Genomic DNA, 13,042 nt, shown 5'->3' with positions numbered 1-13,042 from the left:
TGAAGCACCGGACTTTTACTCTTGTTCACAAGTCAAGCCCCTTCCCGCCCCGCCCCCCCGCCTCATCAAGCTAATGCTGAACCATGACAACTGTTTAACCCCAGAGTCCATTAATTAAATGCTAGTTCCTAATTAGTAGTTTCTGTATGGCCTCGTTAGATAAAACAATCAAAATTGCATTGCTATGAATGTAAATTTTGATTAATACAAATAGTTTGCTTCTTGTGCTACAGTCTTGAAGTCACTGAAGTCGTCAGTGTGGTGTCTTTAATGTTGTCTTTTGTAGTCAACAAAACAGAAATGAGCCTGATATATCCTCTCTTACACTGTTATCTAAGCACGTACAGTGGGGTGTAAAAGTCTGAGAGCTGAGATGACTTTTGGACCCCACTGTATTTCCAGGGATTTAGCAAACAATAAACTTCCTCTTCTGTTAGCCAGTGACATCGAGGGCATTGAGGTAGAGGAGAGTAAATATAAAGCATGCAGTCACAGACGACATGGTCCAGCATTAATACCAGAGCTCACGTCTCGCTCCAACTTACAAAAACACAAAACACTTTCACCTTACGCATTTCACATCAAACTATGTCCGTCTTTTTCATCATTCAGCCCTCTGCTAAACATTTCCACCAAGTTCTGTGTTTAACAATTCACTGTTACTACTCGTGTCTCTGTTACCGTTATCAATTTTCCACCATGACCAAAGTCTTATTTGATACTCATCTCGTCAGACGCAACATACGACACACAACTCAGGCCTATGATTTCTTCCCCCCTCCCCTTCCGTCTAAAACTGTTTTTTTAACTGCATGACTTTGTTTTTCACTCGTAGCCAATATATTCATATCTCTTCTTATTGTAACTCAATGTCCTCTCTTTTTGCTTATGTCTTCGTGTATTGTTTGTCTCCTTCCTGTCATTTTATAAACTCATCGATGGCAGTCCACACTGAGCGGGGTAAATAGCAAATTTAGATCATCCTGATATGGCTATGCTTCCACCTTGAATGTCTCCTCCACATCTGTGGTCCATACTCCCTGCTTTATTTGGTACCAAGCCTCTTCCTCCCCCATGCCCAGATGTCTGTAGGGACACACTGTGCATGCCGACTGTTAGAGTGTACACAGACAATTGATCTTCAGAAACCATTGCCTGTCCTTTTTTGTGTGCTATTTGTTCCCATTCCCTCCATGTTAACATTTACTAATGCAAAAACCTATTACTGATGCTGAAATCTGTTGTCCTGAGGCTATCAGTGCCATCTCCCACGGGTTTGACTGAAGGTCTGTGGACTCTTCCACAGCCTAAGCAAAGCTTTGTCTTGCTTTGGACTTGGGGCCTATTTCACAAAGCTGGTTTTCATACAGATGTCTAACTTTCACATGGTTTTATCTGCTCACAGAAATGTACTTTTTTACTCATTTTGTATAGATCTGTCCCATGCTTTTTTTCTGAAATGATATCCTTCAACAGGCCAAATCCTGGCCTGCATGTGAAAGTTATAAAGCTTCCTCCAGCTTATGGAAATGTCCTAGTGTTTCACTGTTGTTATATGTTAGAGCATTTTTACAAAAAAGCACTTTGGATTCAGCTTTGAACCTGCAATCTAAAGACCCTGGACCTCAAAAATGTTTTGAACATGAAACCTGTCCTGCTTGCCTCATTAATTGCTTTTGAGGGGAGTTCCACATATTTATAAGACCTCCTCATCTTTAGCAAATAAACTGTAATCACTGAAAAGTAAAAGTTTCTGCTGTGTTCACCGACGTGTGTTTTCTCTCAAGGCTCCAAGGTGCTACAGAATGATGAGTTTACTAAAGACTTGTTCCGGTTTTTGCAACTTCTGTGTGAGGGCCACAACGGAGGTGAGGTTTCATCTCTTATGCATTTTAAATCCATGCGTTTTCATCAACACCCTGAGGAAGACCTCTGGTTAGAACATCAGTCATGTCTGTACCATTGTATTTAAAAGTCCTGTTTTTGACATCGTGGCTACGAGTGAGCGACTTCACTTCCTTTTGTTCATATTTCACAATAAATCATTGGACCATAAGCGGATAAAGAATAGGAGGGAAATGATGGATAAGAATAACACGCGTTTCTGTCAGATTTCCAGAACTTCTTGAGAACCCAAACTGGAAACACAACCACAGTCAACATCATTATCAGCACTGTTGACTATCTGCTCCGTCTTCAGGTGTGTAAAACTCTCATTCAGAGTCACAGGAATGTAAGACCATCTCCATCTTTATTACTCTTCTCACCTTCATTGTAACTGTGTCAGTTCACTAATGTTATCCTCCTCTTTAGGAATCTATCAGTGACTTCTACTGGTACTACTCTGGCAAAGACGTCATTGATGATACAGGAAAAATCAACTTCTCCCAAGCTTTATCTGTAGCCAAGCAGATATTCAACTCTCTGACTGAGTATATTCAGGTATGAAGCAGCGAGCAGTGTTGGATCTGCAGCAGCTTTAAACAAATGTATTGTTATTTGTTTCCTTGTCTTTACCAGCATCTGTGTCTCCTCGTCCTCTTTCAGGGCCCTTGTATTGGAAACCAGCAGAGTCTGGCTCACAGCAGACTGTGGGATGCAGTAGTGGGCTTCTTGCATGTATTTGCCAACATGCAGATGAAGCTATCTCAGGTAAAATGAAGAAATTACAGGTTACAAATGAAACTTACCAAGCTAAAACAAGACTTTCTATGATACTACCTTTACAGATAAGGTATTAACAATAAACTGGAATGTAAACAATGTTGTGTCCCAATGCAAAAGCTTCAAAGCCCCTACGAGGAACTTTTAACTGAATATGCAAAAGTCTCTCGTCTCTGCTGATGTCTCTGTGTCACCTGCAACAGCAAATGAGTCCATCTGTGTGAAGATAAGTTATTTGTATTTAGTGAAACCGGGGGAGGCAGTGGTCTTGTCGGACCACGGACGAAACGATTTGTGGCACTGAGACTAGACCCGGCACGCGCGGCTGGGCTCAAGACAATCCCGTCCTCCTGGGGACGTAACAAACATGTACTTACGATGATAATTGATAACCCCCGGGGCACAGTCAGGATGAATTTTTTTTTGTTTTCACTGAAAATGCACATATCACTGTCGCTACACAAACGGGGCACAACTTCTTCTTGCAAACACCCAGCAGGTGAAAGCGAGGCGGCTGGTTTGCAGCCTGCCGAGTCTCTCCTCTCATCCACCACAGAGCTCCCGTCCTGGGCTATAACGTCAACCTGCTCCACTGTCCTGCAAGGGGCTGTTGTAAAGTATTTTAAATACATTGAAATTGAAACTGCTTACAAAAAGTTAGTCTGGAGCCCTGCCGTGTGAGCCAGATAAGCGTCTTTACGACAATACGCGCTAGAGCTCATGGGAAATGCAGTCTTCGTTTCGGCAATATGCTTTCGCTTTTGAAAGTTCGTTGCAGGGGCTTTAAAAAAATTTCTCCTCTCTCCCTTTAGGACGCCAGTCAGATTGAGCTGTTGAAGGAGTTGATGGATTTACAGAAGGACATGGTGGTGATGCTGCTGTCTCTGCTAGAGGGTAAGAACCTGAAGCTGCAGATCAGTGACAAAGACAACAGGAGAGACAGGGTAAGACATTGTGTTTGTGTGTTTTACTCCTCCTCAGGTAATGTTGTGAATGGAACAATTGGAAAACAGATGGTCGACACGCTGGTGGAGTCTTCTAACAACGTTGAGATGATCCTCAAGTTCTTTGATATGTTCCTCAAACTGAAGGATCTGACGACCTCCGACAACTTCAAGGAGTACGACCCCGAGTTTAAAGGCATGATCTCAAAGAAGGAGTTCCAGAAGTCGATGGAGAGCCAGAAGCAGTACAGCCAGTCTGAGATTGACTTCCTGCTCTCGTGTGCCGAGGCAGACGAGAACAACATGTTTAATTACAAGGAGTTCGTTGAGCGATTCCACGAACCGGCCAAAGACATCGGCTTCAACGTGGCGGTGCTGCTGACCAACCTTTCTGAACACATGCCGCACGACAATCGGCTCGCCACCTTCTTGGATCTGGCGGAGAGCGTGCTCAGCTACTTCGAGCCGTACCTGGGTCGCATTGAAATCATGGGCAGCGCCAAACGCATCGAGAGGGTTTACTTTGAGATCAGCGAGTCGAGCCGCGAACAGTGGGAGAAGCCTCAGGTCAAGGAATCCAAGCGTCAGTTCATCTTTGACGTGGTCAACGAGGGCACGGAGAGCGAGAAGATGGAGATGTTTGTGAACTTCTGCGAGGACACCATCTTTGAGATGCAGCTGGCCTCGCAGATCTCCGAGCCGGACGAGGTCGAGCAGCCCGAGGAGGAGGAAGAGGAGGACGGACACAGCATCCTGGAGGAGCTGGCTGCGGAGGAAGGCGCCGCCATGGAGTCCGCCTCGGCCTTCAGCACCGCATGTTGCGCGGTGAAGAACAAGGCTGCGCACGTCCGCCAGATGTTTTCCCTTAAAAACGTACGCAAGCAGTTCAAGAAAATCAAGAAACTGACCATCAGGGAGATCATCACCGGGTTCTTCTCCTTCTTCTGGATGCTCTTCACCGGCTTCTTCAAGGGAATCTACGGCCTCATCTTCGGTTTCTTCCACGTCATCTGGACCTCCATGTTCGGCGGCGGCCTGGTCGAGGGCGCCAAGAACATCAAGGTGACGGACATCCTCGGGAACATGCCCGACCCGACCCAGTTCGGCATCCACGGAGACGTGATAGAAGGAGAAAAAGTGGAGGCCTTAGAGACATTGGGGAACTTGGATACCGCCATGGCGCCAACGGGGGAAATGGCCGAGGTGGACATGATGATGGAGATGCTGACGATGCCTAAGAAGGAAGGAGGAGGGAAACACGTGGAGCCCGGCCTGGGCGACGTCGCCGAGCTGGGCGCAGAAATGTCCACAGCTGATCAAAAGAAGGTTTGCAGTCAATATTATCAATCAATCAATCAATCAATCAATCAATCAATTTGTTTATTTCGGGCATGTCAATTTAAATCATCATCATCACACTTCATCTTAGTTCAAATAATACAATACACATGGCCGAAAGGGAAAGCGGGAGAAGCAAAAGCTTATCTAGTCCTGCCCCCATTACCCACAGAATAAAAATCTTTATCATAATCTTTTCTTTTTGCTTTTTTTTTTTACATTTTGATATAACATTCTTTTACTTATGACATTTTGACATAACATGTTACAGCAGTAGGTAGTATACAGAGGTGAAGTTTAGCTCTAGACAGTACATACAGATTACGTGTGTGTTTGCACATGTGTCCATATTTGTCCGTCATGAGTGAACAACAGTCTCATCTTGTAGCCTGGCATGTCACAAAGTCACAGAATGGTCCAATCGACAGAGAGCAAAGTCCAGTGTACTATACATCCCGTATAGCATGTATTTAGTTTTCCCTAGATTTAGTGATAATTTGTTTATATTAAACCACACATGAAGCTTGGCCATTTCCAGATTTACTGTTTCCACAAGTTGGCTCAAGTCACCCCCAGAACAGAAGATATTAGTATCATCCGCGAATAATATTAATTTCAGAATATTAGACACCTTGCATATATCATTTATATATAGTATTAACAGCTTTGGACCCAGAACTGACCCCTGTGGGACCCCACAGATTAAGTCCAAGCAAGTTGATGTGTTATCACCTATTTTAACATATTGGGATCTCTTGTGTAGGTAGCTCTTAACCGTCATATTACATAATATTCAACACCTGCATCTGTTTCCATTATCACTTCCCGTTCAGTCTCATTGATATGTGTGACACTGTTGTGCAGAAATCCGCTGCCAAGCCGGTTGAAACTCCCGAGAGCGAACCAGAAAAAGCAGAGTGAGTAGAACTGTGAGTCAAATTAATTATCACAGCATTAAACAAAAAAGAAATGCAAAGTAAAAAAAAAAACTGTCATGACTCAAACAGCACGGAGACCAGAGAGAAGGAGGACAAGCCGAAGGAGGAGGAGGCCAAGGAGCCGGTGGCAGAGGAGAAACCCAAGACCAGATCGAGCCAGCCTAAAGAGCTGGCTCCCGCCTTCATGTCCACCATCTTTGCTGCTCTGGACATCTACATGACCAAGATGCTGGTGAGACCACACACTGCTCAGCTCCTTCACCTGAGATTAAATCTTCAATATCATTTTTCCTTCTTCCATCTAATAATTGTTTTTGTCAATTATAAAGCAGTCATCAACCGGTCTCTTGTTTGTTTTCCTCACAGAACTACCTGGCTCGTAACTTCTACAACATGCGTTTCCTGGCTCTGTTCGTGTGCTTCGCCATCAATTTCATTCTGCTCTTCTACAAGGTAACAAAAGTATATTCACAGCCGAATATTTGGCAATTTCATGTTGTTTATTCGTCACGTCCACGGTGTGAAAGGGCCTTACAAAATAACAAAACTGAGATGTTATGTTCATAGCAGAGCGGTGCCAAAACTGAAGTTGTTGAATTAGGTATTATAATTTAGCAAAAGGTACATAGTTAGAACCTGAGAAAATATATTAGAAAATCTCTTCATCTAGACTAGGCAAGGCAAGGCATCTTTATTTATATACAGTAGCGCATTTCACACCAAGGCAACTCAATGTGCTTTACATAAAGACAAAACATTTAAAAAGAACAGCATAAAACAGCATAAAAACAAAAATTAAAGTAAAACATAAAAATAAATTGTAAACATTAAACATGGAGTTAAATGCAAGAGCAAAGAAGAATAAAAAAGTAGAAGAAAAGAAAATAGATAAAGTTTAAAGTTCTTAAAAAGAGCTCAGCCATAAGCACATGAAAAGAGAAATGTTTTTAACCTGGATTTAAAAGTGCTGATTTCAGTTCTGCTACACAACTACATAAAATAAAACACCTCAGATTGTAGATTTTTCAGTGTGGTTTGTTTTTCTTCTTTAGGTAACTGGTGAAAGCGATGACGAAACCGACGATGAAAACAGTTGGGGTGAAGAGGAGGACGACCAGGACACGCTCTTCGACATGGACGAGTTCGTGCTTCAGGAGAGCACCGGCTACATGTTACCAACGCTGCGCTTCCTCGCCATATTCCACACGGTCATCTCGCTCCTCTGCGTGTTCGGATATTACTGCCTCAAGGCGAGTGCGACCGCGATGCTCTGAGCCGCTCAAACGGGCGTCACATCACACCAAAAAATCTGTTTCTTTGCAGACGATACCGGTGTGTATGTTAAAACTGCAGTTTTTGTGACACAGCTTCACATTTTGTTCTCAGGTTCCTCTGGTGGTGTTCAAGCGGGAGAAGGAGATCGCCAGGAAGCTTGAGTTCGATGGTCTTTACATTACTGAGCAGCCGTCTGATGATGACATCAAGGGCCAGTGGGATCGACTCGTCATCAACACCCCGTGAGTCATTCGCAGCGTTAACACCAACACTGGAATATTTCACAACCTTTCTTGAAATATCTGTATTTTCCCTCCTCACCTCCAACACAGATTGTTGTTGCTAACACCTCCTCTGGTAAAATACTTAGTTCACAGACTGAACAGAAAACTTAAAGGGACAATATGTGACATTTACCCCCATCTAGCGGTGCGGTTGCATGTCGGCACGTATTCTTGCTGTTGCGTTTACGTAAACTCGGGCAGAAGTCAGAAAAACAACACACGCTGCATGTATCAGGATAAACAAGCCTCTATGTAAACAAACGGTCCGCCAGCACGAGGCAAAACAATACAGGCGTGACAATATGTTGTCATGGCGATGTCGTATTGTTTACCTGACCCACGTTTTACCGGCTTTCTCTCGTCGAGTAAAATAACATCCAGTCGGTTTGCCGACGGCGTCACTCACGGCGTCATTCAGGTGTCTGACTGCACCTGAAGGCAACACCAGTGCCTCCGTCCTTCCTCACACTAGCTACACGGTGGTGACAGTTTTAACAGGCGCTGTCTGGAAAACTTTCTCCCCGAGCCGAGAAGCTCCGGCGGCCCGAGTTTGTGGTTACTTACAGCCACGGTGACACTGAACGTAAAAAATGGCGATTCAACATGGCAGAGAAGGTTCGGTGAACCCCCCCCTGTATGTTTGTAACGACTTGTAACATCTCATTCTAAGGTACGAGAAAGCGCTCGTTTGTATGCGGGCGCGATTCCACTTCAGTGAAATACGTATTTATGAAAGCGATATTTGATTTTTGTCAATAAAAAGCCAATAAAGTCCCATACTGTCCCTTTAAAGTCTGCTCACTCACTCATTCATTTATGTGCTCTGTGCTGCCGAGCCATGAGCCTGATATCTGCAGACAGCTTTTCGCTGGTGCGGCATAAAGTAGAGCCTACACAATGTTCAGTCGACTTTCATGACCTCACATCTCATACCCACAGAGAATATCTTCACCAAACACAGGGTTCAAATCAGGGTACCGTCTGTCTTCAGTCGAACACTCTCACAGATGCCACAGCATATTTATTAAAAAAAGAAGACAGACAGATCTGTCAGTAATGAAAATAACTATTAGATAAAGTTTTAGTTGCAGCAACACAATATATAAAATAGAGAACACATTACATGCAAACTTTCTCAGTGAGCAGAAGAATTAACTATTTCCTCTATTTCTACATTGCAGGTCTTTCCCCAACAACTACTGGGACAAGTTTATTAAGCGCAAGGTGAGAATCTGAGACCACATTTTTGTAAGAGACTGTAACTGAATCGCAAATGTTATTAAAGCTCATGACAGCTGATATACCTGATCTCCTAGAAACAAAAATACAAGTCAGATTTAAATATATAGTAACTTTATATGCTCAGTCAGTCATAGGAGGGGTTGTTGAACATTTTTTAGGTAAAATTTTGTTTCACAAAGCCATATATATTTTTTTGTATTTTTTCTTTTCTTTTTCTTTTTCTTTTTAATAAACACAGTACAAATAAAACAGGCATACAACGGTATTTTGTTTATTTATTTATGATTTTGTTTCACAAAGCCATATTAAAGGACTGTTATTGTAGTACATGTAATTATAGTGGGGTTTTTTTCTATATTCTCTGAGATAATAGAGAAATTCAAGTCGGTCTTAAATTCCAGTTGAAAGTCTGAAATATAAGTTAAAAGACACACTCTTTTTCACTCATTCAACATCTTTGCTCTTCTGTGTATGTGTGTGTGTGTGTGTGTGTGTGTGTTTGTAGGTGATCAACAAATATGGAGACCTGTACGGAGCTGAACGCATCGCTGAGCTCTTGGGCCTGGATAAGAGCGCTCTCGACTTTGACCCCACAGTGGAGACGGTGGAGAGAGAAGCGTCCCTGGTCTCCTGGTGAGAACACACACACATAGTGAAACTAAATGTGTTTATGTCGCATTAGGTGCAGGAGGACGTGTTTATCTATTTGCAGATTAACAGCCACTATTTATTTACAACCACTGAAATGTGTGAACTGAGTCTGAGCATTACCTGACTCTGAACATGGAAAATAAATAAATAGAATGACTGGAGTGTCAGATTGATCTTCTTATATTTCTCAAAACATCAACTATATCTCACACCTTTTTTTTTTTTTTTTTTTATCAACAGGCTGAGCTCCATTGATACAAAGTACCACATCTGGAAGCTGGGAGTGGTTTTGACCGACCAAGTAAGTTAATTTAACCTTCCTCTTGTGTTAGGGTCACCACTGACCCGTTTTTAGGTTTTTAATGCATAAAAGTACCACATAAATTTGTTAATTGCATCAAGGCTTTTTGACTTTGTCAGGAATCTATATTTAAACAAAATTTAAAAAAAAAAAGTGATGGTTTCAACCCAGTTATAACGATTTGAACAATAATGAGAGTTAAAACTGAAATCATGTGCGCAAAACCAACCTTTTCGTGGATAAGGAAGCCTAACAAGGTAACCAAGAGAAGAAAAACAAATCGGATTGAGAAAAAAAAGAAAACGTTTTTAGTGTATTTTCAGGGTATCCGCGGGGTCTTGAAAAGTATTGAAAGGTGATAAATCAATTTTGGGAAAATTAAGACCCTTAAAAAGTATTAAAAAGTCTTTTCACAACTTTATAAAGACTTACATTTTCATGGTATTTTTTCTGAATTAGCTGTCCAAGAGTTTGAGTCCTAAAAACATTGTAAAAGTGTGTGAATTTATTCATTTTATTAAAAACCAAAGATGAACTGGTACATAAAAAGAAAAGAAGATTTTGTTTTGTTTTTTGATAAACTTTGCCTTTGATTTATTATCCTAGCCTATTTTGAATTATGTTGTATCATAATAGTCTTTATCACAAACTAAAACTGTTAAGTTAAAAGTGTGTGTCACTGATGTAAATGGTTACAGCTTGAAGTGGCGGTGAGGTGTTGAAAAATATTGAGAAGGTCTTGAAAAAGTCTTAAAAAGGTATTAAAATTAACTTCAAGATTCCTGTATATACCCTGATTTTACAGCTGATGTAAGACACAGGTCAAAACTGACCCGAACAAAAGAGATTGTAGCAGAAAGCTAACACAAGGCAAAGGTTAATGTTAATGTCTTCTAAAAACACTTTGTCGAGGGTAAATAATGATTTTGTTGTCATCAAGAGATTGGTTAAGAGTTAAAGCATTAAGTTAATATAATAATTCAAGATAAACAAATGACACATGGACACAATTTAAATGATCTAAATCTGCGTTTGTCACAATAATATGGCAAACTATGCAAGAGAAGTGCAAATATTTAATTGTGCAGAGCGATCCGACACTAATGTGTGGTCCTGTGTCCCTGCAGTCCTTCCTGTATCTGATCTGGTACACCACCATGTCCACCTTCGGACACTTCAACAACTTCTTCTTCGCCGCTCATCTGCTGGACATCGCTGTGGGCTTCAAGACTCTTCGCACCATCCTGTCTTCTGTCACTCACAACGGGAAGCAGGTGAGTCGTTCAACCAGCAGAGGGAGCCAGATAACACATAAGAGACTCAACAGCAGTCGCTTCACACCAGGCTTTCTACTGCAGATTTTCCCTTTAAAGTTGCATTTGCCTGTTTTTTTTAGAGTTTTAACTGAGAGTTTAAAAGTTTTTATAGATACACACCACATTTCTGAGGGCAGACGCTTCTTTTCACGGCTCTGTGTTAGATAAACTACCAGCACGATGACTCAGGCTGAACACCAACATAATCAAATCAAGAAATTATCCTCTGGAAAAAAAAAAAAGATGGAGCTTTGTAATGGAAACAGTAGATATCTCTAAAGGCTCGGTCGTCCAGGTCACAGGATATGTAGACGTAAACAGTCATGAGAAATGAATTAAAGGAATTAAATACCAATAAAAAGGCAATTGGGTTTTCTCTTGTATTCATGAGGGTGTTGAGAAAAAGTCATTCACTGGTTTGTGTTGTGTTGTGAGAAATGTATCTCATGTTAAAAGTGAAGCACAGTTGAAGTAACTTGTATCTAGTCTCAGTCAGTGAAGGAAAAAGACGAATATAAACCACTAACGAGTGCTTGTTGCAGTCAAAAGACAAATTATAGTTTGATTGTAAAATCCATTCAGATGGTGAGTCAACAGTAACACCTGAAACAAAGTGTGTGGTGCTATTTTGGATTAGAAACAAAAGATTTTGCATAAATGACTGAAAAAGATGCTCAAAATAATACATTTGTTGAATATTTAGGTTAATTAATATCACCCTAACCCTGTGATGAACAGGTCAAACAGTTCACGTAGACGAGAGTGACACCTAAATCATGTTCAAGTTGTAAGTAGTGGATAAACAGTTGTAAAAACAATATATATGGATATGGATATACAGTAGTTGTGTAAATTCTTGAAATGTTTTGCTGAAAGAAACAAATAAAACTGTAAAAACAAACGTTGAATGCTATTGTAATGATATCCAAATATGAAATATCAATTGGGTTCAGCACGATGGGTCGTGAAGTAGTTCTTTGATGACTTGATGAGTTTGATTCGCTGAAGGTCTCCACACTCTCTTTGAATGCTGATTAAAAGCTGCCCTGAAATCCTCTTTTCAGCCGGGGAGGCCTTGAAAACATCACAGCTCTTTTGTGAAGACACCGACATGTTTATCCAGCTCTGCAAAAAAAAAAAAAGACCCTTGAAATTTACATTTGAACAAGTGGAAGCGAAGTCATTTATACATCCAAAGAGGCTTCTTTCTTTTCTGCTCTGCTCAAATTGTCGCTGGCATTAATAATACAAAACAAAAGAAAGGTCAAGTTAAATGTTGCCGGTTTTAATGACTCTTCTCCTTTCAGCTGGTGCTGACGGTGGGTCTGCTGGCTGTGGTCGTCTATCTCTACACTGTGGTGGCCTTCAACTTCTTCAGGAAGTTCTACAATAAGAGCGAGGACGAAGACGAGCCCGACATGAAGTGCGATGATATGATGACGGTACGACGACCGACCGACCGGCCGCCACCTCCGAATAATAAGAGACAAAGTGAAAATAGCCGAGTAGAAGAAACCACCACCTTCTCTAACAACAGATGGCTCATCGTAGGCAGCAGAGGAGACATGAGACCTCTCTGTTGTGCTGACGTTTGTCTTTTAAATAAGTTATAGTGCACTTTTTTACTCCTTTTATTAGGTTTAGCTCATTATTTATGTATTTTAACCGTTTATCTATTTGTTTTTAACTTGTTCACTGCTGCCTGTGTCATGCTCTAACATGTTTTACAGTTATGTTACAGTACTCTGGTATTTTTATGGAGCGTTTTGAGTGTTTTGTTTTGTGTTTTGTCCTTTTGAATCGGGGTTACCCTCCTGCTGCAAGACAAATCTACCCACAGGTGTTAATAAAGTTACTTGACACTCTTTTTTCTTTTCTGTCCGCAGTGCTATTTGTTCCACATGTATGTGGGTGTGAGAGCTGGAGGAGGTATTGGAGACGAGCTGGAGGACCCGGCCGGAGACCCCTACGAGCTCTACCGCATCCTGTTCGACATCACCTTCTTCTTCTTCGTCATCGTCATCCTGCTGGCCATCATCCAGGGTGCCTGTCCTTTACCCGTTTTTAATGTCATTTATCTCTGCTGGTG

The 13,042-nt window shown here is 41.5% G+C and overlaps 1 protein-coding gene across 4 annotated transcripts in view; it reads left to right on the top strand.

The window, feature by feature from the left end:
- Positions 1 to 13,042, top strand: part of ryr3 (ryanodine receptor 3) — a 126,170-nt gene that overhangs the window by 108,243 nt on the left and 4,885 nt on the right. For 2 of the 4 annotated variants that reach the window (XM_085771590.1, XM_085771588.1), the window contains 18 exons: positions 946 to 960; positions 1,788 to 1,868; positions 2,112 to 2,200; positions 2,314 to 2,442; positions 2,548 to 2,652; positions 3,477 to 3,558; positions 3,646 to 4,934; positions 5,811 to 5,863; positions 5,954 to 6,116; positions 6,251 to 6,337; positions 6,937 to 7,134; positions 7,271 to 7,401; positions 8,625 to 8,667; positions 9,191 to 9,318; positions 9,577 to 9,637; positions 10,765 to 10,911; positions 12,261 to 12,395; positions 12,840 to 12,996. In XM_085771590.1, the coding sequence (XP_085627716.1) occupies positions 946 to 960; positions 1,788 to 1,868; positions 2,112 to 2,200; positions 2,314 to 2,442; positions 2,548 to 2,652; positions 3,477 to 3,558; positions 3,646 to 4,934; positions 5,811 to 5,863; positions 5,954 to 6,116; positions 6,251 to 6,337; positions 6,937 to 7,134; positions 7,271 to 7,401; positions 8,625 to 8,667; positions 9,191 to 9,318; positions 9,577 to 9,637; positions 10,765 to 10,911; positions 12,261 to 12,395; positions 12,840 to 12,996 (3,093 nt within the window). The remainder of the gene's footprint in view (positions 1 to 945; positions 961 to 1,787; positions 1,869 to 2,111; positions 2,201 to 2,313; positions 2,443 to 2,547; positions 2,653 to 3,476; positions 3,559 to 3,645; positions 4,935 to 5,810; positions 5,864 to 5,953; positions 6,117 to 6,250; positions 6,338 to 6,936; positions 7,135 to 7,270; positions 7,402 to 8,624; positions 8,668 to 9,190; positions 9,319 to 9,576; positions 9,638 to 10,764; positions 10,912 to 12,260; positions 12,396 to 12,839; positions 12,997 to 13,042) is intronic. The other 2 variants (XM_085771591.1, XM_085771589.1) reach the window with 1 other exon arrangement.

This window comes from Trachurus japonicus, chromosome 24 (genome assembly GCF_045865225.1).
Source record: "Trachurus japonicus isolate A0001 chromosome 24, Traja_1.0".
NCBI lineage: Eukaryota > Metazoa > Chordata > Actinopteri > Carangiformes > Carangidae > Trachurus > Trachurus japonicus.
This window is presented reverse-complemented; position numbering and strand designations above follow the sequence as displayed.